The following is a 20,000-nucleotide window of genomic DNA, read 5'->3' on the forward strand; positions in this document are numbered from 1 at the left end:
ACACACACACACTGATCATCAGTTTATAAATGTGAAAAAAAGTGCAGTGCACAAACATTTTTGGGGGTATCTCTTATTTTCTCTATAATTATGAGCCTTGTCACAGTACAGTGTACACGAGAGACTGCATTGCCCGTGCGTTGAGCAGAGAAAGTAGGTCATTCTCAGCTGACTATTTAGCGCGGTCAGATTTTAGTTTTCTTCTATATTCCTTTCCACTTTTGCTGGGGTACTGGCCGAGTTAATCGTTTTCCCATGTGTGTGGGACCTGTAAGGAATTCGAAGCGGCAACGGACCACAGATAGGTCTTTGTTCTACTCCCCCCCCCCCCCCCCCCTCCCCGAAACATCCGTCCGAGATGGTGGCTACTGACTGGACTTGCAACTTTCTCAACTTGTACAGTACGAACTGCAGTGACTCGAATTTGAGTTTTGGGATTTCTCTTGCTCTACCTTTTCTGATAATGTTTTACTTAGCTCGTGTTTAGATGCAATACATACTGTCTCTTTACATTTAGTCAAGTTTTGACTAAATGTTTTAACATAGAGGGGGAATCGAGACGAGTGTCGTGGTGTGTGTGTGTGTGTGTGTGTGTGTGTGAACTCAGAACTCAGAACTCAGAACTCATTTAATTGTCATAAAAACACAGTAAAGGGTTTATCAGACACGAAGTGGATATTTGTAAAGACAAGAAGAAATATCGTCCATGGAGCAGTGATTACAACATTGTTATGTATCTGTAGTTATGTCATTATTGCGTATAATCATGCAGTTGTATACAAATTCAGCAAGTTGTTGCTGTGTGCGTGTGCATGTGTGTGTGTAGAGCGATTCAGACCAAACTACTGAACCGATCTTTATGAAATTTTACATGAGAGTTCCTGGGTATGATATCCCCGGACGTTTTGTTTTTTTCGATAAATACCTTTGATGACGTCATATCCGGCTTTTTGTAAAAGTTGAGGCGGCACTGTCACACCCTCATTTTTCAATCAAATTAATTGAAATTTTAGTCAAGCAATCTTCGACAAAGGCCGGCCTTCGGTATTGCATTTCAGCTTGGTGGCTTGAAAATTAATTAATGACTTTGGCCATTAAAAATCTGAAAATTGTAAAAAAAATAATTGTTTTATAAAACGATCCAAATTTACGTTCATCTTATTCTTCATCATTGTCTGATTAAAAAAACCATATATAAATATGTTATATTTGGATTAAAAACAAGCTCTGAAAATTAAAAATATAAAAATTATGATCAAAATTACATTTTTTAAATCATCTTTCATCTTATTCCTTGTCGGTTCCTGATTCCAAAAACATAGAGATATGATATGTGTGAATTAAAAACACGCTCAGAAAGTTAAAACGAAGAGAGGTGCAGAAAAGCGTGCTATCCTTCTTAGCGCAACTACTACCCCGCTCTTCTTGTCAATTCCACTGCCTTTGCCACGAGCGGTGGACTGACGACGTACGATGCTACGAATATACGGTCTTGCTGAAAAATTGCATTGCGTTCAGTTTCATTCTGTGAGTTCGACAGCTTGACTAAATGTTGTATTTTCGCCATACGCGACTTGTTTTGTTTTAGGATCGATTTTGATAATGATTGAGAAAGGAGAATAGCCGGTGTTAGTTTTACAGTCGGTTTTATGAAGTTTGAGTAAAGAAGTGCGTGGTTTTTACCCTCCTTTTCGTTTTCCTTCCCCTTCTTTAGTTTGCTATTATTATGCTATATTTTCCTGCTTCTACACACACACACACACACACACACACACACACACACACACACACACACACACACACACACACACACACACACACACACACAAATCGAATCTAAAACTAAAGAGCCGAAATGGCTGCACTCTAACTCATCTTTGATCTCCCAAAAAACAAATCAATCAATCATTCACACATGGATCAGAGGCAGTGATATGGCTGACAGAGAAGCAAAAGAGGCTGTTACAGATCAAGCAGCATTTCATGACATAAAATTAACTAAGACGGGAGCAAAACACAAAATGGCCAAAGTTATCTGGCGTCACTGGGAAACAGAATTAAAAATAGAAGGCAATGCTCATGGTTGGCTTATTCTGCCCCGACAAACAAAACAAAACAGGCCTTCACTCCCCACCTCCCTCCTTTAAATTACGTCGCAGCAATCGCACGGATGGATGCGCTCACAAGTGCTTTCCCCGTCTCTGTGAATGTGAAAAGTTTATATCTTTTTTACACCTCTTTGACCGCTGCCAATCACTCCAACAAGACTTCCGCAACCTACACACCACAGGAGCTCCTGTGCTACACACCCTTGTCAACGAACACAAACTGAAACCCCATGAGTTTTTTTTTTTTTAGATAAACATTGCACGCTTCAATGGAAGCTAGCATACACCCTGTGTCTCTCAATATATAAGGCTGAAATAGGATATCTGTTTTAAAAACCCTGATCTCTGTTCCTCCTTCCCACCCCTCAATACTCTCTCACGCCGAGCTTTTTCTTCTTCATTGTATTATTTTTCCAGTTATGTATTTACTTACCTATTCAGCCACAAATATAACAATATTCCACATAAAAAATATAAAAAAATAAGCCTACAAAACCGCTCCAGTCCAACCATATTCCGCGTACACAATCTTCACTTCCATCCCCATTTTGAAACATCGCAACAGACTTCCAGATATGATTATAACACGACCATATGTGTTCTCTGGTTGCATGTTTGTTCAGTGTCTTGTCCCCACATAAAGCATATTAACTCTACCTGTCCTAAAGCCAGTTGCAGTTCTAAGAGGACGTTAAAACTAGTTATCATCATCACACACACACACACACACACACACACACACACACACACACACACACACACACACACACACACACACGCACACACACACACACACACACACACATATATATATATATATGAAAAATCCCATGTATGTTTTATGATTGTTGTTTTGGTCTGAATACAATTTGGAATCTTACTACACTCATAGACCTATATTAATACAGGTCCCTGCTACAGTACTCTTGTTGATTTTACATTTAAGTTGTTGTCAGAAGTATTTTGTTCGTCGGTTCGTGTCTGGTGCGTGTGGTTTGAATGCCGCCCTGACAAAATTAATGTCTTTTAAAAACACATTCACGGTAACATCTTCGACGCAGACACAGACAGTTAGGAAGGGCTCCTAATATGGACCACTTTTTGTTTCATGCTGATAACTAGCTTGTTTTCTTGCGAAGAAGTTTTATTTTGTGTTTGGTAGTCCTTCTCTCTTAGGTTGGCCGTTAGGCCTAATTAGAGTGAAATAGCTTTGATAGACATTCAGCAAAAATTAAATACATACAAAATCACAAATGGTACATATTAGGAGCCTGGGCGCCTAATATGGACCAGTGAAGCGGCCTTCACGAATCACTGTAAAAAAAAAGCCCCCTATACTTCAAAATAGCATGATACAACTTAGTGTACAAGTCAGACTAATTCAAATAATGCTTTAGATTGATCTGTTTCGGGTTGATGAGAGCATTATTTGAAGAACACCAGGAAACTAAAGAAGCTTATCAAAAACAGAGTGAAAATAAGTAAAATTATCAACTTGCACGAAAAGAAGACTTTTTGTTATTTTTTTTTTAAACTGATCTCGAGGGCTAGTAATAGGTTATTTCCAGCAAGCTTCTTAATGAATTAATGAAAAAAGCCTTTAGCTTCTTTTTCTTCGATTTGTTGAAGGTGGTCCATATTTTAGGGGACTCGCACATACTTTGAGATTTTGCTATTGATTTTTTGTTTGAAGTAGAAACTTGGGGTCAACACTGCTAAAATGTAACAAATGCGGCCTTAGCTGTCATAGCAATTTTTGTGTGAAAGCTTTGGCTGTGAACAGAAACGAGTCCGTTTTAGGCAGCACATTTAGAGTGAACGCTGCCAAAAGTGAAAAAAAGAGAAAAAGCCTAACAGTTTTGAGATTTGTGTTTCTGCAACTGTTTTGACATGTGCAAGTTATCCAGAGAGGGTGAATACAGCGATGACTTTGTCCGCACGTCGCTGGGCATATCAGCGCAGTTCAACGTTGCCAGAGACCAAAGAAGCGCTTTACTCAGGTCGCAGCGCGCGGCGGCTCACTGGAGGAATGTTTGAAAACTATCTGTGCTCGACTGCCAGCAGACCACAGGCACATTACACCCACTAAAGTTTGGACTTGTACTGGCAGAGAGCGAATGCAAATTCTTGTAGGCATACACAGACGCAACATAGCATATACAGACAATAACACCCACAACACTTCAACAGCATATGTAGAGGTTACATGCCGAGTCTCAGTGATTATCAAAAATAATGGTCGAAGTTAGCGGATCATGAAAAATGCGAGCTTCAGCGAGCTTTTTCATGACCGCGAACTGAGACCATTATTTTTGATAATCACTGAGACGAGGTATGTAACCTCTTTATCCCTCCTTTCTTCAGTTATTCAAAGAAAAGAGGAGTTTTTGTGCGAAAGTTTGATCGAATCATATTCACCCAACCAGTGTACCTGCGCAGGCGATCGATTAATGCGCGGTTGTATAGTTCCGTGCAAATCATTCAATTTTGTTAACACTTCTTGTCAGTTTCCATGTTTTGAACTAAAATCAAGTACACAGTTATGTTGTCATTCTGCTGTGGCGGTAAAGGCAGATAGTGTGTGTTCTGTTCATGTTTTGGTATCGCTCAGGAAATGTTCTTTCCTCGAATGTGACTAGCAGACGAAGTTTAACACCCGTGTTCCAACGTTAAAAACTGTATGAAGTTTAGTTTTCTGGGGCAAAATAGTGTATGAAACCGCTGCATGTTCTTTAAGTTGATTAAATGTTTGCAATTGATTGCGTGTGATCTGTTTATAAAATGAAATATTGTTGAAAACTGACCGTCGGATTGCAGTCTTGTCGATACAGCCGAAATCTGGAAGGGGAACTACTCGTGTCGCTAGACAAAGTATGAGAGTTACTTTTCCTTGGAATCTTGCTAGCGATAAACGATTGTGCACGGCAGATCTGAATTCAGAAAACAACCAAACTCATGGATTTTATATTGAGATTCATGTGTTCAAGCCTGTAGTTGCTGGTTTAAATGCGGTATGGTTGTATTATTTGCTCCAGAAATGTATATTTTGTACATTAGAGTGTTCTGAACTTTTGAGTCGCAAAAAGTAGATCCACAATGTGTACAGTCTCTACCCATGAGCTATCGAGGATTCAGGCCCGTTGTTGGGTAAGTGATTTTGGTTGTTGGGTAAGTTACCGAAAAATAACTAGCCCTACAAGTTTACAGAGAGAAAGAAGCAGAGGGGGGGATAAGATAGGAATAACAAGTCGCGTAAGGCGAAAATACAACATTTAGTCAAGTAGCTGTCGAACTCACAGAATGAAACTGAACGCAATGCCATTTTTCAGCAAGACCGTATACTCGTAGCATCGTCAGTCCACCTCTCATGGCAAAGGCAGTGAAATTGACAAGAAGAGCGGGGTAGTAGTTGCGCTAAGAAGGATAGCACGCTTTTCTGTACCTCTCTTTGTTTTAAGTTTCTGAGCGTGATTTTAATCCAAACATATCATATCTATATGTTTTTGGAATCAGGAACCGACAAGGAATAAGATGAAAGTGTTTTTAAATTGATTTCGACAATTTAATTTTGATAATAATTTTTATATATTTAATTTTCAGAGCTTGATTTTAATCCAAATATAACATATTTATATGTTTTTGGAATCAGAAAATGATGGAAAATAACATGAACGTAAATTTGGATCGTTTTATAAATTTTTATTTTTTTTTACAATTTTCAGATTTTTAATGACCAAAGTCATTATTAATTTTTAAGCCACCAAGCTGAAATGCAATACCGAAGTCCGGGCTTCGTCGAAGATTATTTGACCAAAATTTCAACCAATTTGGTTGAAAAATGAGAGCGTGACAGTGCCGCCTCAACTTTCACGAAAAGCCGGATATGACGTCATAAAAGACATTAATAAAAAAATAAAAAATAAAAACGTATGGGGATTTCATACCCAGGAACTCTCATGTCAAATTTCATAAAGATCGGTCCAGTAGTTTAGTCTGAATCACTCTACACACACACAGAGACAGACACACACACACACACACACACACACACGCGCACGCACGCACATACACCACGACCCTCGTCTCGATTCCCCCTCTACGTTAAAACATTTAGTCAAAACTTGACTAAATGTAAAAATAAATCCGCAAATCGCGCACAATACACCAGTTAGAAAAACAAGGAGTACCAAAGCGGCGTGCAGAAACTAAACTGACTCAGAGACTGAGAAGAAACATTTATCACACGATGTGGATAGCAAACATTAAAATAAAACAGATAAGTCAAGCAAAAAATAAACACAAATATCGAAAACACAATAAGCAAAGGTAAAGAAAACAAGTCGCGTAAGGCGAAAATACAACATTAATTTTAGTCAAGTAGCTGTCGAACTCACAGAATGAAACTGAACGCAATGTAACGCAGCAAGACCGCATTCTCGTAGCATCGTCAGTCACCCGCTCACGGCAAAGACAGTGAAATTGACAAGAAGAGCGGGGTAGCAGTTGCGCTCAGAAGGATAGCACGCTTTTCTGTACCTCTCTTTGTTTTAACTTTCTGAGCGTGTTTTTAATCCAAACATATCATATCTATATGTTTTTGGAATCAGGAACCGACAAGGAATAAGATGAAAGTGTTTTTAAATTGATTTCGAAAATGTAATTTTCATATTAATTTTTATATATTTAATTTTCAGAGCTTGTTTTTAATCCAAATATAACATATTTATATGTTTTTGGAATCAGCAAATGATGGAGAATAAGATGAATGTAAATTTGGATCGTTTTTAAAAAAAATTTTTTTTTTACAATTTTCAGATTTTTAATGACCAAAGTCATTAATTAATTTTTAAGCCACCAAGCTGAAATGCAATACCGAAGTCCGGGCTTCGTCGAACATTACTTGATCAAAATTTCAACCAATTTGGTTGAAAAATGAGGGCGTGACAGTGCCGCCTCAACTTTCACGAAAAGCCGGATATGACGTCATCAAAGACAGTTATCAAAAAAATGAATAACGTATGGGGATATCATACCCAGGAACTCTCATGTCAAATTTCATAAAGATCGGTCCAGTAGTTTAGTCTGAATCGCTCTACACACACACACAGACAGACACACACACACACACACACACACACACACACACGCACATACACCACGACCCTCGTCTCGATTCCCCCCTCTACGTTAAAACATTTAGTCAAAACTTGACTAAATGTAACAAAAAGATATGCCTGCCGACAGTCAGTGTGTGAGTGCGTGGTTTGTGCGTCAGCGGGGTGTGTGTGTGTGTGTGTGTGTGTGTGTGCGCGCGTGCATGCGTGCGTAGGCTACGTTCTTGCGTGTGTGCGTTCGAATGAGAAAGAAGAGAGAGAGAGGATTGAAGAATGAGGTCACGCTCTCTGTCACATGAATACATATATACACACACTGAAGGCTACCTCGGACACGAACACTTGCCAACAACTGTGGTTGGACATGCTTTTGAAATGGAATATTTTTTCGACATGATTTCTGGACATACGAATCCCGCTGTGTTGCCTACTGATGTTGCGAATGATGAAGGTTTTGAGTTGACTGACCTTGAGGATGTATTGCATCAGGCGTTTATCGTCTCAAATTATATCCTTGCTACTTTTCAGGACGGTCAACTAATAATAATAATAATACGAATATTTATAACGCGCACATATCTCACCAACAGGCGACTCAAGGCGCACATACACTCATTCACACACACGGAGACTTAAAGTCACTAGCACACACACACCATCAACCATTAAAATATGTACCTGTAGTTATTCAGGGTGGGATGGGGTGGGCAGTGTAGAATGCATGGATTATTTGGAAAAAAGGAATGTCTTAAGTGCAGATTTGAATGATTCGAGGGACTGTTGTTGACGGAGGGGGAGAGGTAGTGTGTTCCATTGGCTAGGTGCTTGGAAAGAAAATGAGCATTCATGGTAACTTGGATAGTCAAAGTTTTTATTTGTTTGATTCCCATCAAAGAAACAGAAATGGTAACCATTCTTCAAATGGCGCTGCAGTTTTGATGTCATCAAGTTAATTCCTTTGCAGAATTGATTGATTTTCTCAAAAGCCATTATCAATGTGTTTATCAATTAACACCTGTTCATTTCTGTCCAACTGCAATGCAAACTCAATGTGGAGGAAACAAGGATTCATTACAAACAAGTCATCCCTGTACATCAACAGATTTATGTACCTCAATCAATACTGCTGGTATGAGTGACAGGAATCTAAAAGAAACAAGTCGCGTAAGGTGAAAATACAATATTTAGTCAAGTAGCTGTCGAACTCACAGAATGAAAGTGAACGCAACGCAACGCAGCAAGACCGTATACTCGTAGCATCGTCACTCCACCGCCCGTGGCAAAGGCAGTGCACGTGGAATTGACAAGAAGAGCGGGGTATTCGTTGCGCTGAGAAGGATAGCACGCTTTTCTGTACCTCTCTTCGTTTTAACTTTCTGAGCGTGTTTTTAATCCAAACATATCATATCTATATATTTTTGGAATCAGGAACCGACAAGGAATAAGATGAAAGTGTTTTTAAATTGATTTCGAAAAAAAAATTTTGATAATAATTTTTATATATTTAATTTTCAGAGCTTGTTTTTAATCCGAATATAACATATTTATATGTTTTTGGAATCAGCAAATGATGGAGAATAAGATAAACGTAAATTTGGATCGTTTTATAAATTTTTTTTTTTTTTTACAATTTTCAGATTTTTAATGACCAAAGTCATTAATTAATTTTTAAGCCACCAAGCTGAAATGCAATACCGAACCCCGGGCTTCGTCGAAGAGTACTTGACCAAAATTTCAACCAATTTGGTTGAAAAATGAGGGCGTGACAGTGCCGCCTCAACTTTCACGAAAAGCCGGATATGACGTCATCAAAGACATTTATCAAAAAAATGAAAAACACTTTCGGGGATTTCATACCCAGGAACTCTCATGTCAAATTTCATAAAGATCGGTCCAGTAGTTTAGTCTGAATCGCTCTACACACACACACACACACACACACACACACACGCACACACACACACACGCACGCACATACACCACGACCCTCGTTTCGATTCCCCCTCGATGTTAAAATATTTAGTCAAAACTTGACTAAATATAAAAACAACCAAACGCAAATCTACTACTACTTCTACGACTCGTTTGAATGTAAAACAGAAATGTAACACTGTCTGTGACAATGACGGTTCTACGATTCGTTTGAATGACGGTATAGATCGAACCTTAACCCACAACTACGAAAATTTGTGTCAGACTTTTTTGAACAGGAAAATATGCCTCTGTTCAACAGTAACCAACACATGGAAGATGTTTTTGAAACTTACAGAAATGTAACACTAGCCTATCTGTGACAATGTTGCTTTTGAATTGAACCCACATTTGTTGAACAGGAGAGAATGTTCCTGTTCAACAGTGCCCAAAACACTGAATCTGACGTTTTTGAATCTTTTCTGTCATCTAACTGAATCTGACGTTTTTGAATCTTTTCTGTCATCTAACCCAATTGCTCATGACTTCATCGATCTTGAACATGCCTACTTTTCAAAGAAAGACAGACAAAGCGAAATCTGCATGTTAGCCATCTGCCTGAAATGGTCAATGCACTTTTGTAAAATTGTCACAGCTGTTATATGCACTTTTGTGAAATGGTCAGTGCTGTTGTGCACTTATGCAAAACTTGGTGCTGTGCTGTTAACATTTGAACAAAATGCATTTTGTTCAAATGTTTAGTGCAACTTGCTACTATATAATCGCTGTATGCGCTTTGTGGTAATAATGCACTTTTGTCAAAAGTTTGCGCTAAATGTTGGCACTATGCATCATTGTTGGAGCACCCTCCTGTAGTAGATGCACCATGCATAAAAATGTACTGTGAAATGTTTCGTGTAAATTATTGTCACAATAATGTTTTGTGCGCCCCCATGTATGTGTTCTGTGCTAATAATGCACGGTTGTGAAATGTCCGTACACATTTTGTGGCACTATGTAATTGTTAGTGCATCCTCCTGCGGATGCTTCGTGCTAAAATTGCACTTCCATTAAAATATTGTACGCTCATGTCAACTGGTACTATATTTTCAATTGTTTCTCTGTCAATTTCAGATGTTTGTTTCCAATTACTTCAGTATCTCCCTGTTGCAATTCCAGGTGATTCATTATGCATGTGCCAATCAGTTTGAGGTGTTTAATTCTGATTCCTGTATTTACAGTGTAAAATTAAAACTATTGTTTTCAAACATTCCTATGACACCTGGTAATGGTTCTGTGTTTTTTTGTAATTTGTATTTTGTTTTTCTGCAATAAATATTTGAAATGGATCTGAGACTGACTTACTACTTTTAGCACTCTTTTTCACCACATTCCCACGTACAGATATTGCAATATCAACTCTTCCTTTCTACCTGTTTCAAACAAGCTCTATTTTTTAATTAAAAAGTTTTTTTTTCTTGTGGCTGTTTGATCAATTATGGCAAGCATTGACTGAAATAAACCATTTATATATATCCAGCACAACATGCAATTCATTAACTTTTGACCCTAACCTTTAACACTTCCCAAAATAAATCTTTGGTGGACATTGCATCGACGCTGTTCATTTTGAATGAACATTTTTCTTGTTAGATCAGTGGTCTATGCTGGCGCATAGTTGTGACTGGATCAACTCGCTGCGCTCGCGGTAAGTGCTGACAACCGGAAGAAAGCTGCATTCCGAAAAAAGTCACTTCCGTTTCGCCATTTTTCGATGATGCCAGAGAAGTGAACCATGATTTCAAGATGCCCGGTGCAAATTGTTGTATGCCTGGATGCAGCGTGAGCTCACTAAGATCTTCAACGCTTATAACTTTCCATGGTATACCAAACGGAAAAGCGGATGCCGAATGGAGAGCTGCTCTTCCACAAAATCAACCGTGCTGACAAGCTTTTCAACCCGAAGAATGCGAGGATGTTCCCGACATTTCAAAGAAACATGCTTCAAATACGGTACGTAAAAAAACTAGTAATATAGCGAAAATAAGCTTTCATCTGATTGTCTGTGCTGTGTTGTTTTGCTTGTAATGCTTCAAGTGACGAAGCTCTAGTAGTATCAATCAATCAGTATGAAGCTTAGTACTTGTACTGAACTTGTAGTAACTAGTACTTTTACAGCTCGCAGACAAAAAATAACACAATCGTATTCTGAATCATACATTGACAAAGGCGTAATTCTGAGCTATAATTATTAGGTAATGGGGGAAAAAACCACTCTTTGTTCTTGTGATAATGTGTTTTTGAATATATTCTAGTAAACTTCTGGGTTAGAAGTAGAACTTAGATTTCTTTTGTTGTTTTACTCGGTCACTGAGTCAGTCTTGTTCATTCTTGACAGATTTGCAGTAGTGTGTTTTACTAATTCTTGTTTCTATTTCAATAGATCTAAATGTATAGGTCTGTTTAGTTAATTTAACTTATAATTTCGACTCAGCATTTTGAACATTTTCTTTGCATGTTTTTTTGCTGGGCCTACAGGCAAGCGAGCACTCATTCCAGGAAGTCTGCCAACCAACCATGTGCTACAGAAGTCAGTAGAAACACCAAAGACTCCAGCCAGGAAACCCCCAGTGAGTAAAAATTGCTGTTATTTGCCCAGTATAGTATGCTATTAGTGATACTGATAGTGATAATATGCTACTTGTAACTCTTTTGTGAGTACCGGTACATGTATACTGGGTGTTTTCTCAGTTTTGTCCGCTGTCAGTGTGAGATTTATATTGTGGTATAACCTGTTTTTCTAGTTTCATGGTTTAGCCACGACTCACTTTGAATGAGGGTCATCTGCCAGGCATTTAGCTGATTATCTGATAAGTGATATTTTTTAATTTGCTATTTATAAATTACAGTTATACTAGTAAACTAACACTGTCGCACAAAGTATGTGACTTTAAAAAAAGATTTGTTTGAAATCATGTGAGCTCTGTCCACTAGATGATGGAGAAGGGAATTTTTCCAGTTGAGTCTGCAACATGGATTTTTTCTCTCTCGGATAACAAATACAGTATGGTAGGAAAAATTTAGGGTTGGTGTGGCGATAACTTCTTCTTCTGCGTTCGTGGGCTGAAACTCCCATGTACACTCGTGTTTTTACGTGTATGACCGTTTTTACCCCGCCATTTAGGCAGCCACACGCCGCTTTCGGAGGAAGCATGCTGGGTATTTTCGTGTTTCCATAACCCACCGAACTCTGACATGGATTACAGGATCTTTTCCGTGCGCACTTGGTCTTGTGGTTGCGTGTACAGTAGTACCTGCCATATCCGGTCACCCATTAGTCATTGCAAAGGTGACCGCAAATATCAGGTGGCCGTTCATTACAGGCCCCCTCCTCCTCCAAAAAAAACCAAAAAACACGATCAAGTTTTCATGAAGAAAAGAAAGCGATCATCCACGAGCCGCCGATTCATTGTCTCTGTTAGTTTTGCTTTCGTTTATACATCTTAATTATTTGCGTGTTTAACTCGATCGTCTTGGCTAAGCTATTGTTTTGTATGTTTCTATGTGTGTTGTTTGGATTATTATATATGTATTTGAGTGTCAGATAAACAAGTGTTTCAAACTCACATCAGCTGTGATCGATCCGGAAGTGACTGCCGTAAATGTACATGTATGCGCATGTCTGTATTTACAGTTTGCGCATGCGTAAGTATTCATGTCGTCTGCTCGTGCTGTGCCGTCTGTGCACACAACACACACACACACACACACACACACACACCACAGGCGCTCGCCCGCGAAAGTGACAAGTGGCCGTTAAGTGGCCGCTCCTGTCGAGTAAGAGGGGCACCTTAGGGCAAAAATCAGTGACCGTTGACCGCGTCAGACAGGTTAACGGCCATTAAGAGTCAATTATAGAAGGAAAACTCATTAGTCATGGGAAAGCTGGCCGCTCCGGGTAGGTTCACGCCCACGAAAGGGCCGGAAATGGAAGGGACTACTGTACACACGAAGGGGGATAAGTCACTAGCAGGTCTGCACACAAGTTGACCTGGGAGATCGGAAAAATCTCCACTCTTAACCCACCAGGCGGCCGCAGCCGGGATTCGAACCCTCGACCTTCCGATTACGAGGCCGACGTCTTACCACCCCGCCACAGCGCCCGTCGTGTGGCGATAACAATAAAGATATGTCATAGTGACTTGACTAATTGATTTGAATTCTGCTGCAGGTCAGTCGCCCCCCACCTCCTGGTTGCCTACTACAACTTCGAGGAAATACGACAGGACACCCTTCAGCTTGCTGCACCATGGTGTCTCTTGGAGAACAGCAAGGAACAGATACAGGTGGGAATAACCGAAGCCAGCCAAGTGAAACTGTTGTCCTCTACGTTATGATTACGTACTCCAGCAGACATCAACTTGTGGTCGACGTGCGTGGGTTTTGCTCAAAATACGTAAGTATTCGTCAGTGTTTGGCTTCTCGAATTAAGTTTCAACTTAATCTCTGTCTCGAACCACAGGCGGAAGGTATCGTTCACTGGACCACTACTTACATAGAAAGACTATACTGAACGAATCGTCGGTAAGCTTACCACACTGTCATACTGTCATACTCATAGTGATATCACTGATACATTTGTACAGGTATTAAAACATGGCTGTTTGCTGAAAAAATCGTTGTGAAAAATTGTAATGTCTCTGAAGTTTGATTCAGTCCGTCATTCATTTTGATGGGAAGTCAACCCTTGGTGAGGCTAATACTAATATTGTTTTGATCTGTATTCTGCCAGTGCCATTGCCAACTGCCATTGTTGTTCTTGTGGAGTTCTAGAACAAGCTCTGGTTTGAATGACCAGCTAAAATTAATGCTGATAGTAAATAAGTACATTATTTTTGCATTAGCGGGGTATACAAAATATTTTATTAAAAAAATACCGCATGGTTTTGCTTGATCAAATCATTTATCAGCTAACAATATGCTTTTATTTCAGTTGGACCTGACTTGAGCATGATTCCGTTGTCTCCGCAACAACAGCTTGATTGAGATACAGGCATGTCCAGTTTTCAGCAAGTGCAGGCTGAGTGTGAAGATCTGATTGCTGATCTAGACACAACATAAGCTGCTTGACACTATTCCAAGGTAAGCGAGAAGCTTTGAAAATAGTTACTTTAATTCAGTAATGCGTAATTATGTATGCAATACTCCTGCTGGTGAGTTCACTACAAACAGGTACTACATTAGAACTAGAAGAATAGGTTCCACAAGAACATTTCTGACTGTTGATGCCACTAAAACTCTCGTTACATCCTGCATTCTGTGTAGATTAGATTACAGCAAATCCCTTCTCATAGGCTGCCCTGACTCCACTCTCCAACCCTTGCAAAAAGTACAACACTCTGCAGCACTCCTCTCATGAAAGAACTTCACTGGCTTCCTGTGTCTCAACGTATTAGGTATAAAGCTGCCTGCTTCTGCTACAAGATCATCTCTGAATCGGCACCTGCCTATCTTTCGGAACTGGTCTCCCTCTCGCACCCTTCATTCTTCTGCTGATGCTCGACTTCTCCGTCAAGGTTGCTTTAAACGCAAGGCTCATGGCTTCCGCACGTTTTCATATCATGGCCCTCAGTTATGGAATTCACTCCCCTTTCTATTACGTCACTCTCCATACATTTCATCTTTTAAGTCCAATTTGAAAACTCACTTGTTCCAACAACATTACGGATAGTTCCTTAGGCCAAACAAAAAAATAGTCTGTTTACGGTAACATCGGCCCAAAAAATAGGGTCGGTAGGTCGGGATTTTTTTTTTCTCCAAAAAACATCAAATTATTTTGCCAAAAAACAAACTTTGTTTTAAAATTTTGATTTTTTTTTTTTCCCCCAAATGCCAAAAAAAAGTCTAGGGTCGCGCAAAAAAATAGGGTCGGTCGGGATACCGTAAACAGACTTCTTTTTTTTTGGCCTTAGCATAGAGTCTGGGGATGTGAGATGTGCATGATGTGTTGTTTGAATCTGACAGTGATTGTATGAATTTTTTATACACGTATTGTTGTCACGCGCTTTGAACTTCTGATAAGGCGCTTTATAAATGCCCGCTATTATTATTATTATTATAAGTAGATACACACTTGTAAACTTATGTTAGTTTTCACACGTGAGCATGAAGTGCCTTTATGAGAAATGTATAGTGGCTTGCAATATTGAATTTGAGGGATGTTTGCAGTTATGTAATATGGTCACAGGCACAAAATGGCGTCGAGTCAGAAAAAGTGATACAACCTCCGGAAAAGGTCTCTTGTTGATGCTTCTTTTTTATTTAAAATCGTGAACATGAAGAGCATTGACGAAGAAGGTATTTTTCTCGGCTCGGACATGACTCCGTAGTGTGTGGTTCACGTGTGCGGAATATAATCGATGTTTTGTTGGTGATTATTGACGGTGATCTGTTGCAATTCTGTGACACCTAGTACAGTGTGCTCGGCAAACTTTCCCATACTGTCAAATCACTGTCCAAAATATAGAAAAAATACGGAGATTCTATTCTGAAATGGTCGGTCTTTCCCTTGCAAAGTTTGAAGTGCCCCGAAATTTGCCGAGTCGAGCTTACCGGAAGATTACCATAGGCTAGAATGTACGTCATTCTCTGTCGTGATTTTCCGGCCGAGTGTATTAATGAGCCGACATTCATTCTCAACTTTTAGAACAACAAAGTTTTTGTTGATTTTCGATGAAAAATCATTCTTCTGTGTGAAAATAAGTTTAAAACACGAATCCGATGATAAGCAGCTGTACGGGAAAGGTTTTTCGGCCAACTGCGTGATGCGTCGTGACGCGTTAGTTATGTACTATATTTTCTTCCGCGCATGGACTCGTTTCTACAAGGGGTGTGAACAAACTTTGTTTACTGACTTCCAGCCATGCGATCGTAGTTTCATTTGAAGAAGTCTGCGTTTGAAACGAACGAGAAATAAGAGAACACAGGAGGTAAGTGTTTTGTCGTGATTCTTTGAAATGTGTTATGTACACAGTGATGGTAAGTTTTATCAATTTTGTAAGTCATATTGCTGTTTGAGACGTGTTTTGTTTGTTTGTAACGATGGTTGAGTGCAAGTCGAAAATATCGCGCGCTAAACGAAGTCTCCGATCTGACGCACAATGAAGAAATTTTATTTTGATTGTTCAGATACGAAGCTGTTGTCGTGACGGATAACGTACGATGCATGGTTAAGCTAATACAAATAGAATCTTTGTACAAATAGGTGGAAAACATTACTATGTTGATTTCTTTTGTTCCTGCGTTGAAAGGGACTTTCTGACGGGCTAGGAAATCGGTTGAGAAAGTACGGTGCGATGTTCATAACGTCACATCATGAGATTACTGTCTTCGGGCTAGGCGCGGAATATTTACCATTTTTATCAATGATTTTCTTTGATTTTCGTTCTTTCAGACTTGTGGTTCATTTTTTTGTTGTTCTTTGTAAATGACCGAGTTATGAGATTCAGACTTTTCTCTGTGGGATTCGTGTTTTCTTCCATGACTGCGTGTACATAACTTCACACGCCTTTAGTTCGAGATAGCTTGTCTGGGTGACGTGTGACATTATGTACACGTTATTGAAATCTTGTTCTGAAGGCTGTGCAGTAGAGAGTTCTCTACTACGATAAAATCTTGTTCTTTTTTGCTAAAAGAATTAAAAGCTGAGCAGTAGATGACTGCATTCAGCTGTTTTTATGACCCTGAAAATGTTCATAACGTCACATCATATCGTTTTGCTGTGATGATAGCTGATTGTGTAAAATCCAAACATTATTTATAGCAAGCATTTCAGAAACTATACATGCATCTATAATTGCACATCGTTTTTTCTTTCAGATCACAAAAGCTACTGCTGAGGGAGCCTGGAAGGTCTTCCTGAGGAATTGGGCTGTGGGAAGAGTTTTTTTTGTTTTTTTTTTGTTTTTTTGTTTGGGTATACCCGTGTGCAACATCCTGCGAGTCTTCAAGGAGGACGGCTACATGATGTCCCTTGAACACTGGGCTTTTATTTACATGTTTGCTGCTAAATCTTTCTGGAGGCATAGCCTACATGAGACTTATGGCTGAGACCAGACTTTTTTTGTGAGCTTCAAGATTTTTATTTACACATCCTGTTTTAACCATCTTCAGAATTGATAACTTATTTCACAATCATATTACACTTATATACTTTTTCATGTATTCTTGTTCCTGTGTCTGTTGATAAACAGTGATCATTTCCCAACTGACAAAATCTAAGTGAGCAGTACTCACCAGCACTCAATGCATGAAAGATAATCTCCTGTTGTAATGTTATGTACATATTCTCATTTTTCTTGCATTTTCTGATGATGATCTGAATTTATGTTCCAGGGCTGCTAGTTGCTTTTTTATTTGTACCTTCTGTGTGTCATTTGTTTTCTTATAATTTCTGCCTTTGTAGGTGTGCATCTGTTTAAGATACATCACTCAGAATCCTAGGTGTCTCAGTGTGGCGTTATGTACAATGTATTTTTCCCTCTTATCTCTTACCTGCTACATATGTTATCTTGTTTTTTGATTTAAAATGGTAACTGTGTCCCTTTGCTACTAATTTCTTTCTCAGATTTGTTGATTGCAGTTATTTTGGCACCATTTTTAGCTGATATGGGCACTTTCATCCTCTGACTTTGCGTGCCGTTATGTACACATAGGTTTCTTTTGCTGTATAGTGGATTTATGGTGGTTTCATCCACAACTTTTACTTCTTAAGGGTTCTTCTCATTTATTTGGAGATGTCCATACATTTGTTTGCCTGTTGGGTCAGAATGTTCTTGTTTTAATGTATCTGTTTTGGTTATGTCACGCTGTGATGTTATGAACAAAGTTTGACTGCTGCTGTTTATTTTTAATTGTCTAGCTCCTATAACCGGATTTTGCTTGTTTGCCACTTTAACTTCATAGTTGTAAGCATTTCTAACTATATTTGATGTTGGTTTCATTCTGTGTGGTTAAATTGTTGTTTTAATCTCGATTTTTTAGCAATTATTTACGGATGAAGTGAAAAAGGATGTTATTCCTTTCATCCTCTGTGATTACATTTCTCCTTGCTGTGGCTGTCTGGTGTCTATCTCTTTTACATGTGTTTTGTACTGAGGGGTCAGAAATCGTCTTTTGTCACCTTTTTTGTTGCATTTTTGTGATATGATGTGACGGTTATGTACACAATGCTCTAGTCGGGTGTAATAATGTTAGATTTTTGTTTTTGGTGTTGTTTTGATATTTAAAGTCATTTAATGTGGGTTTTTTGCTTGGGTTATGTTTATTTTCTGTCATAGTGCACTTGTAAGGTTAAATGAAGTTTGTGACGTTGTGACAAGTTATGTACATATGCCGGGATTTAAATTTACTAGTTTGTTAAAAATAAACTACTTTTTGAACTTATAGTGTGTTTATGAGCTTATAAGTGTGACTGGATTTGTCTAGCCTTTCTTTGTGTGTCTCCTTTTTAGGCTAAAAGTTTTCCTGAGCATGTCACAGTTTTAGACTCCTTTTCATGCCTATGTACATATATCAGCACAGCTCAGTTTTCTTCAGGGTTCCGTGAGAACAGTGAAATTCTCCTTTGAGGACTGAAAAATATCTTGGATAATTGGTCTTAATTGGGGGGGGGGGGGGGGGGGGGGTGGGGGGGGGGGGGAGATTTAAAACATAAGTACATTCACATGTGTTTTTCATTTTCACTGTGTAAAGGTGGGGAGGTCCTTCTCTACTTGTTTCTTTGTTTTCCCATTGACATATATTTTGTTCTTGTCTATATTTTTTACATAGGTGCTGTCCTCATCCCCAGCCGACTGTTTCCGCTGAAGCCGTGAAGGATGCTTCTTCATGTAGGCGTGGACATCTTTTTCGTCGCCGTGCAAGGCTTCCAGTTCCAGTACCATATAATTTTGTGAATACTCTGGGGACCTGTCATCAACTTTGGAAGGACGCTTTATTTTAACACTTTGTACCCCATCTATGTTGACCAAGATTTTTTAAGCCGAGACCAGCTGTGCTGCAGCAGGTCACTCAGAATTGTAGAAACTGTATCAACAGGCTAGAATCCTGGCGTTAGATCAACGTTACAGGAAGCGACTGAAGCTAACAGTCTAAGCAGGATGCAGATATGTGCCGAATGATAACAGATGCAATGTACATAGTGACTGTGTGTACCTGGGAGACAAGGAGTTAAGACCACATCTGAACTGAGGATTTAGTCTCTCCATAATCAAACGCTGAAGAAGATTTCAGAATGAACTTTGTTAGATAAATTATGGTTGTTATGATCGTCACATTTTAGGTCCCCCCCTTCCCCCCTTTTCAAACTTCCCCGCTTTTCAGACCTTACATTTTTGGATTTTCTGTTCACAACCTGTTGTACATTTACCTAGATATTAAGCAGATTTCCTCCTTTATAAGACCAGCTTATTTTTTTTATTCTTGGAGGCCTGAAAAGGGTGTTTGGAAGGACACTGTATTTGTTTGTTCGAAATTCAGAATTCAAATAATTCTTCATCAACGAGTTATTACTGCCTCACCATAGCAGTTAGGCCAGTCTTACTAACTCTTACTTTTATTAATGTGCCGTGATGCAAAGACGTTGAGCAGTTTTCAGATGTTTATGAATCTAGGGCTTTCAAAATTTACTGACATACAATACAATACAATACAATAAAATAACTTTATTAATCTCTAAAAGAGAAATTGCATTGCTGAGCTTTTGTGTCCGTAATAATAACATACATAAAACATTCAAAAATAAACATTTGTTCTTTGTCATGCATACATTCTTGTGTTCTTATACATTTCTTCATGTTGGACTCCA

General features: G+C 38.9%; 1 protein-coding gene across 2 annotated transcripts in view; it reads left to right on the forward strand.

Annotated features, from left to right (window-relative positions):
• Positions 1-10,828: 10,828 nt before the first annotated feature.
• The window catches only part of LOC138955800 (uncharacterized), a 10,097-nt gene continuing 925 nt past the window's right edge, over positions 10,829-20,000 (forward strand). Inside the window, exons 1-5 of one of the 2 annotated variants that reach the window (XM_070327330.1) lie at positions 10,829-11,146; positions 11,672-11,763; positions 13,365-13,479; positions 14,127-14,275; positions 18,965-20,000. The exon at positions 18,965-20,000 is cut by the window's right edge and continues 925 nt beyond it. In XM_070327330.1, the coding sequence (XP_070183431.1) occupies positions 10,969-11,146; positions 11,672-11,763; positions 13,365-13,479; positions 14,127-14,179 (438 nt within the window). In that variant the 5' untranslated portion in view covers positions 10,829-10,968 and the 3' untranslated portion in view covers positions 14,180-14,275; positions 18,965-20,000. Of the gene's footprint in view, positions 11,147-11,671; positions 11,764-13,364; positions 13,590-14,126; positions 14,276-18,964 lie in introns of both variants that reach the window. The other variant, XR_011452372.1, reaches the window with a different exon arrangement.

Source organism: Littorina saxatilis, unplaced genomic scaffold (assembly GCF_037325665.1).
Source record: "Littorina saxatilis isolate snail1 unplaced genomic scaffold, US_GU_Lsax_2.0 scaffold_512, whole genome shotgun sequence".
Lineage (NCBI taxonomy): Eukaryota > Metazoa > Mollusca > Gastropoda > Littorinimorpha > Littorinidae > Littorina > Littorina saxatilis.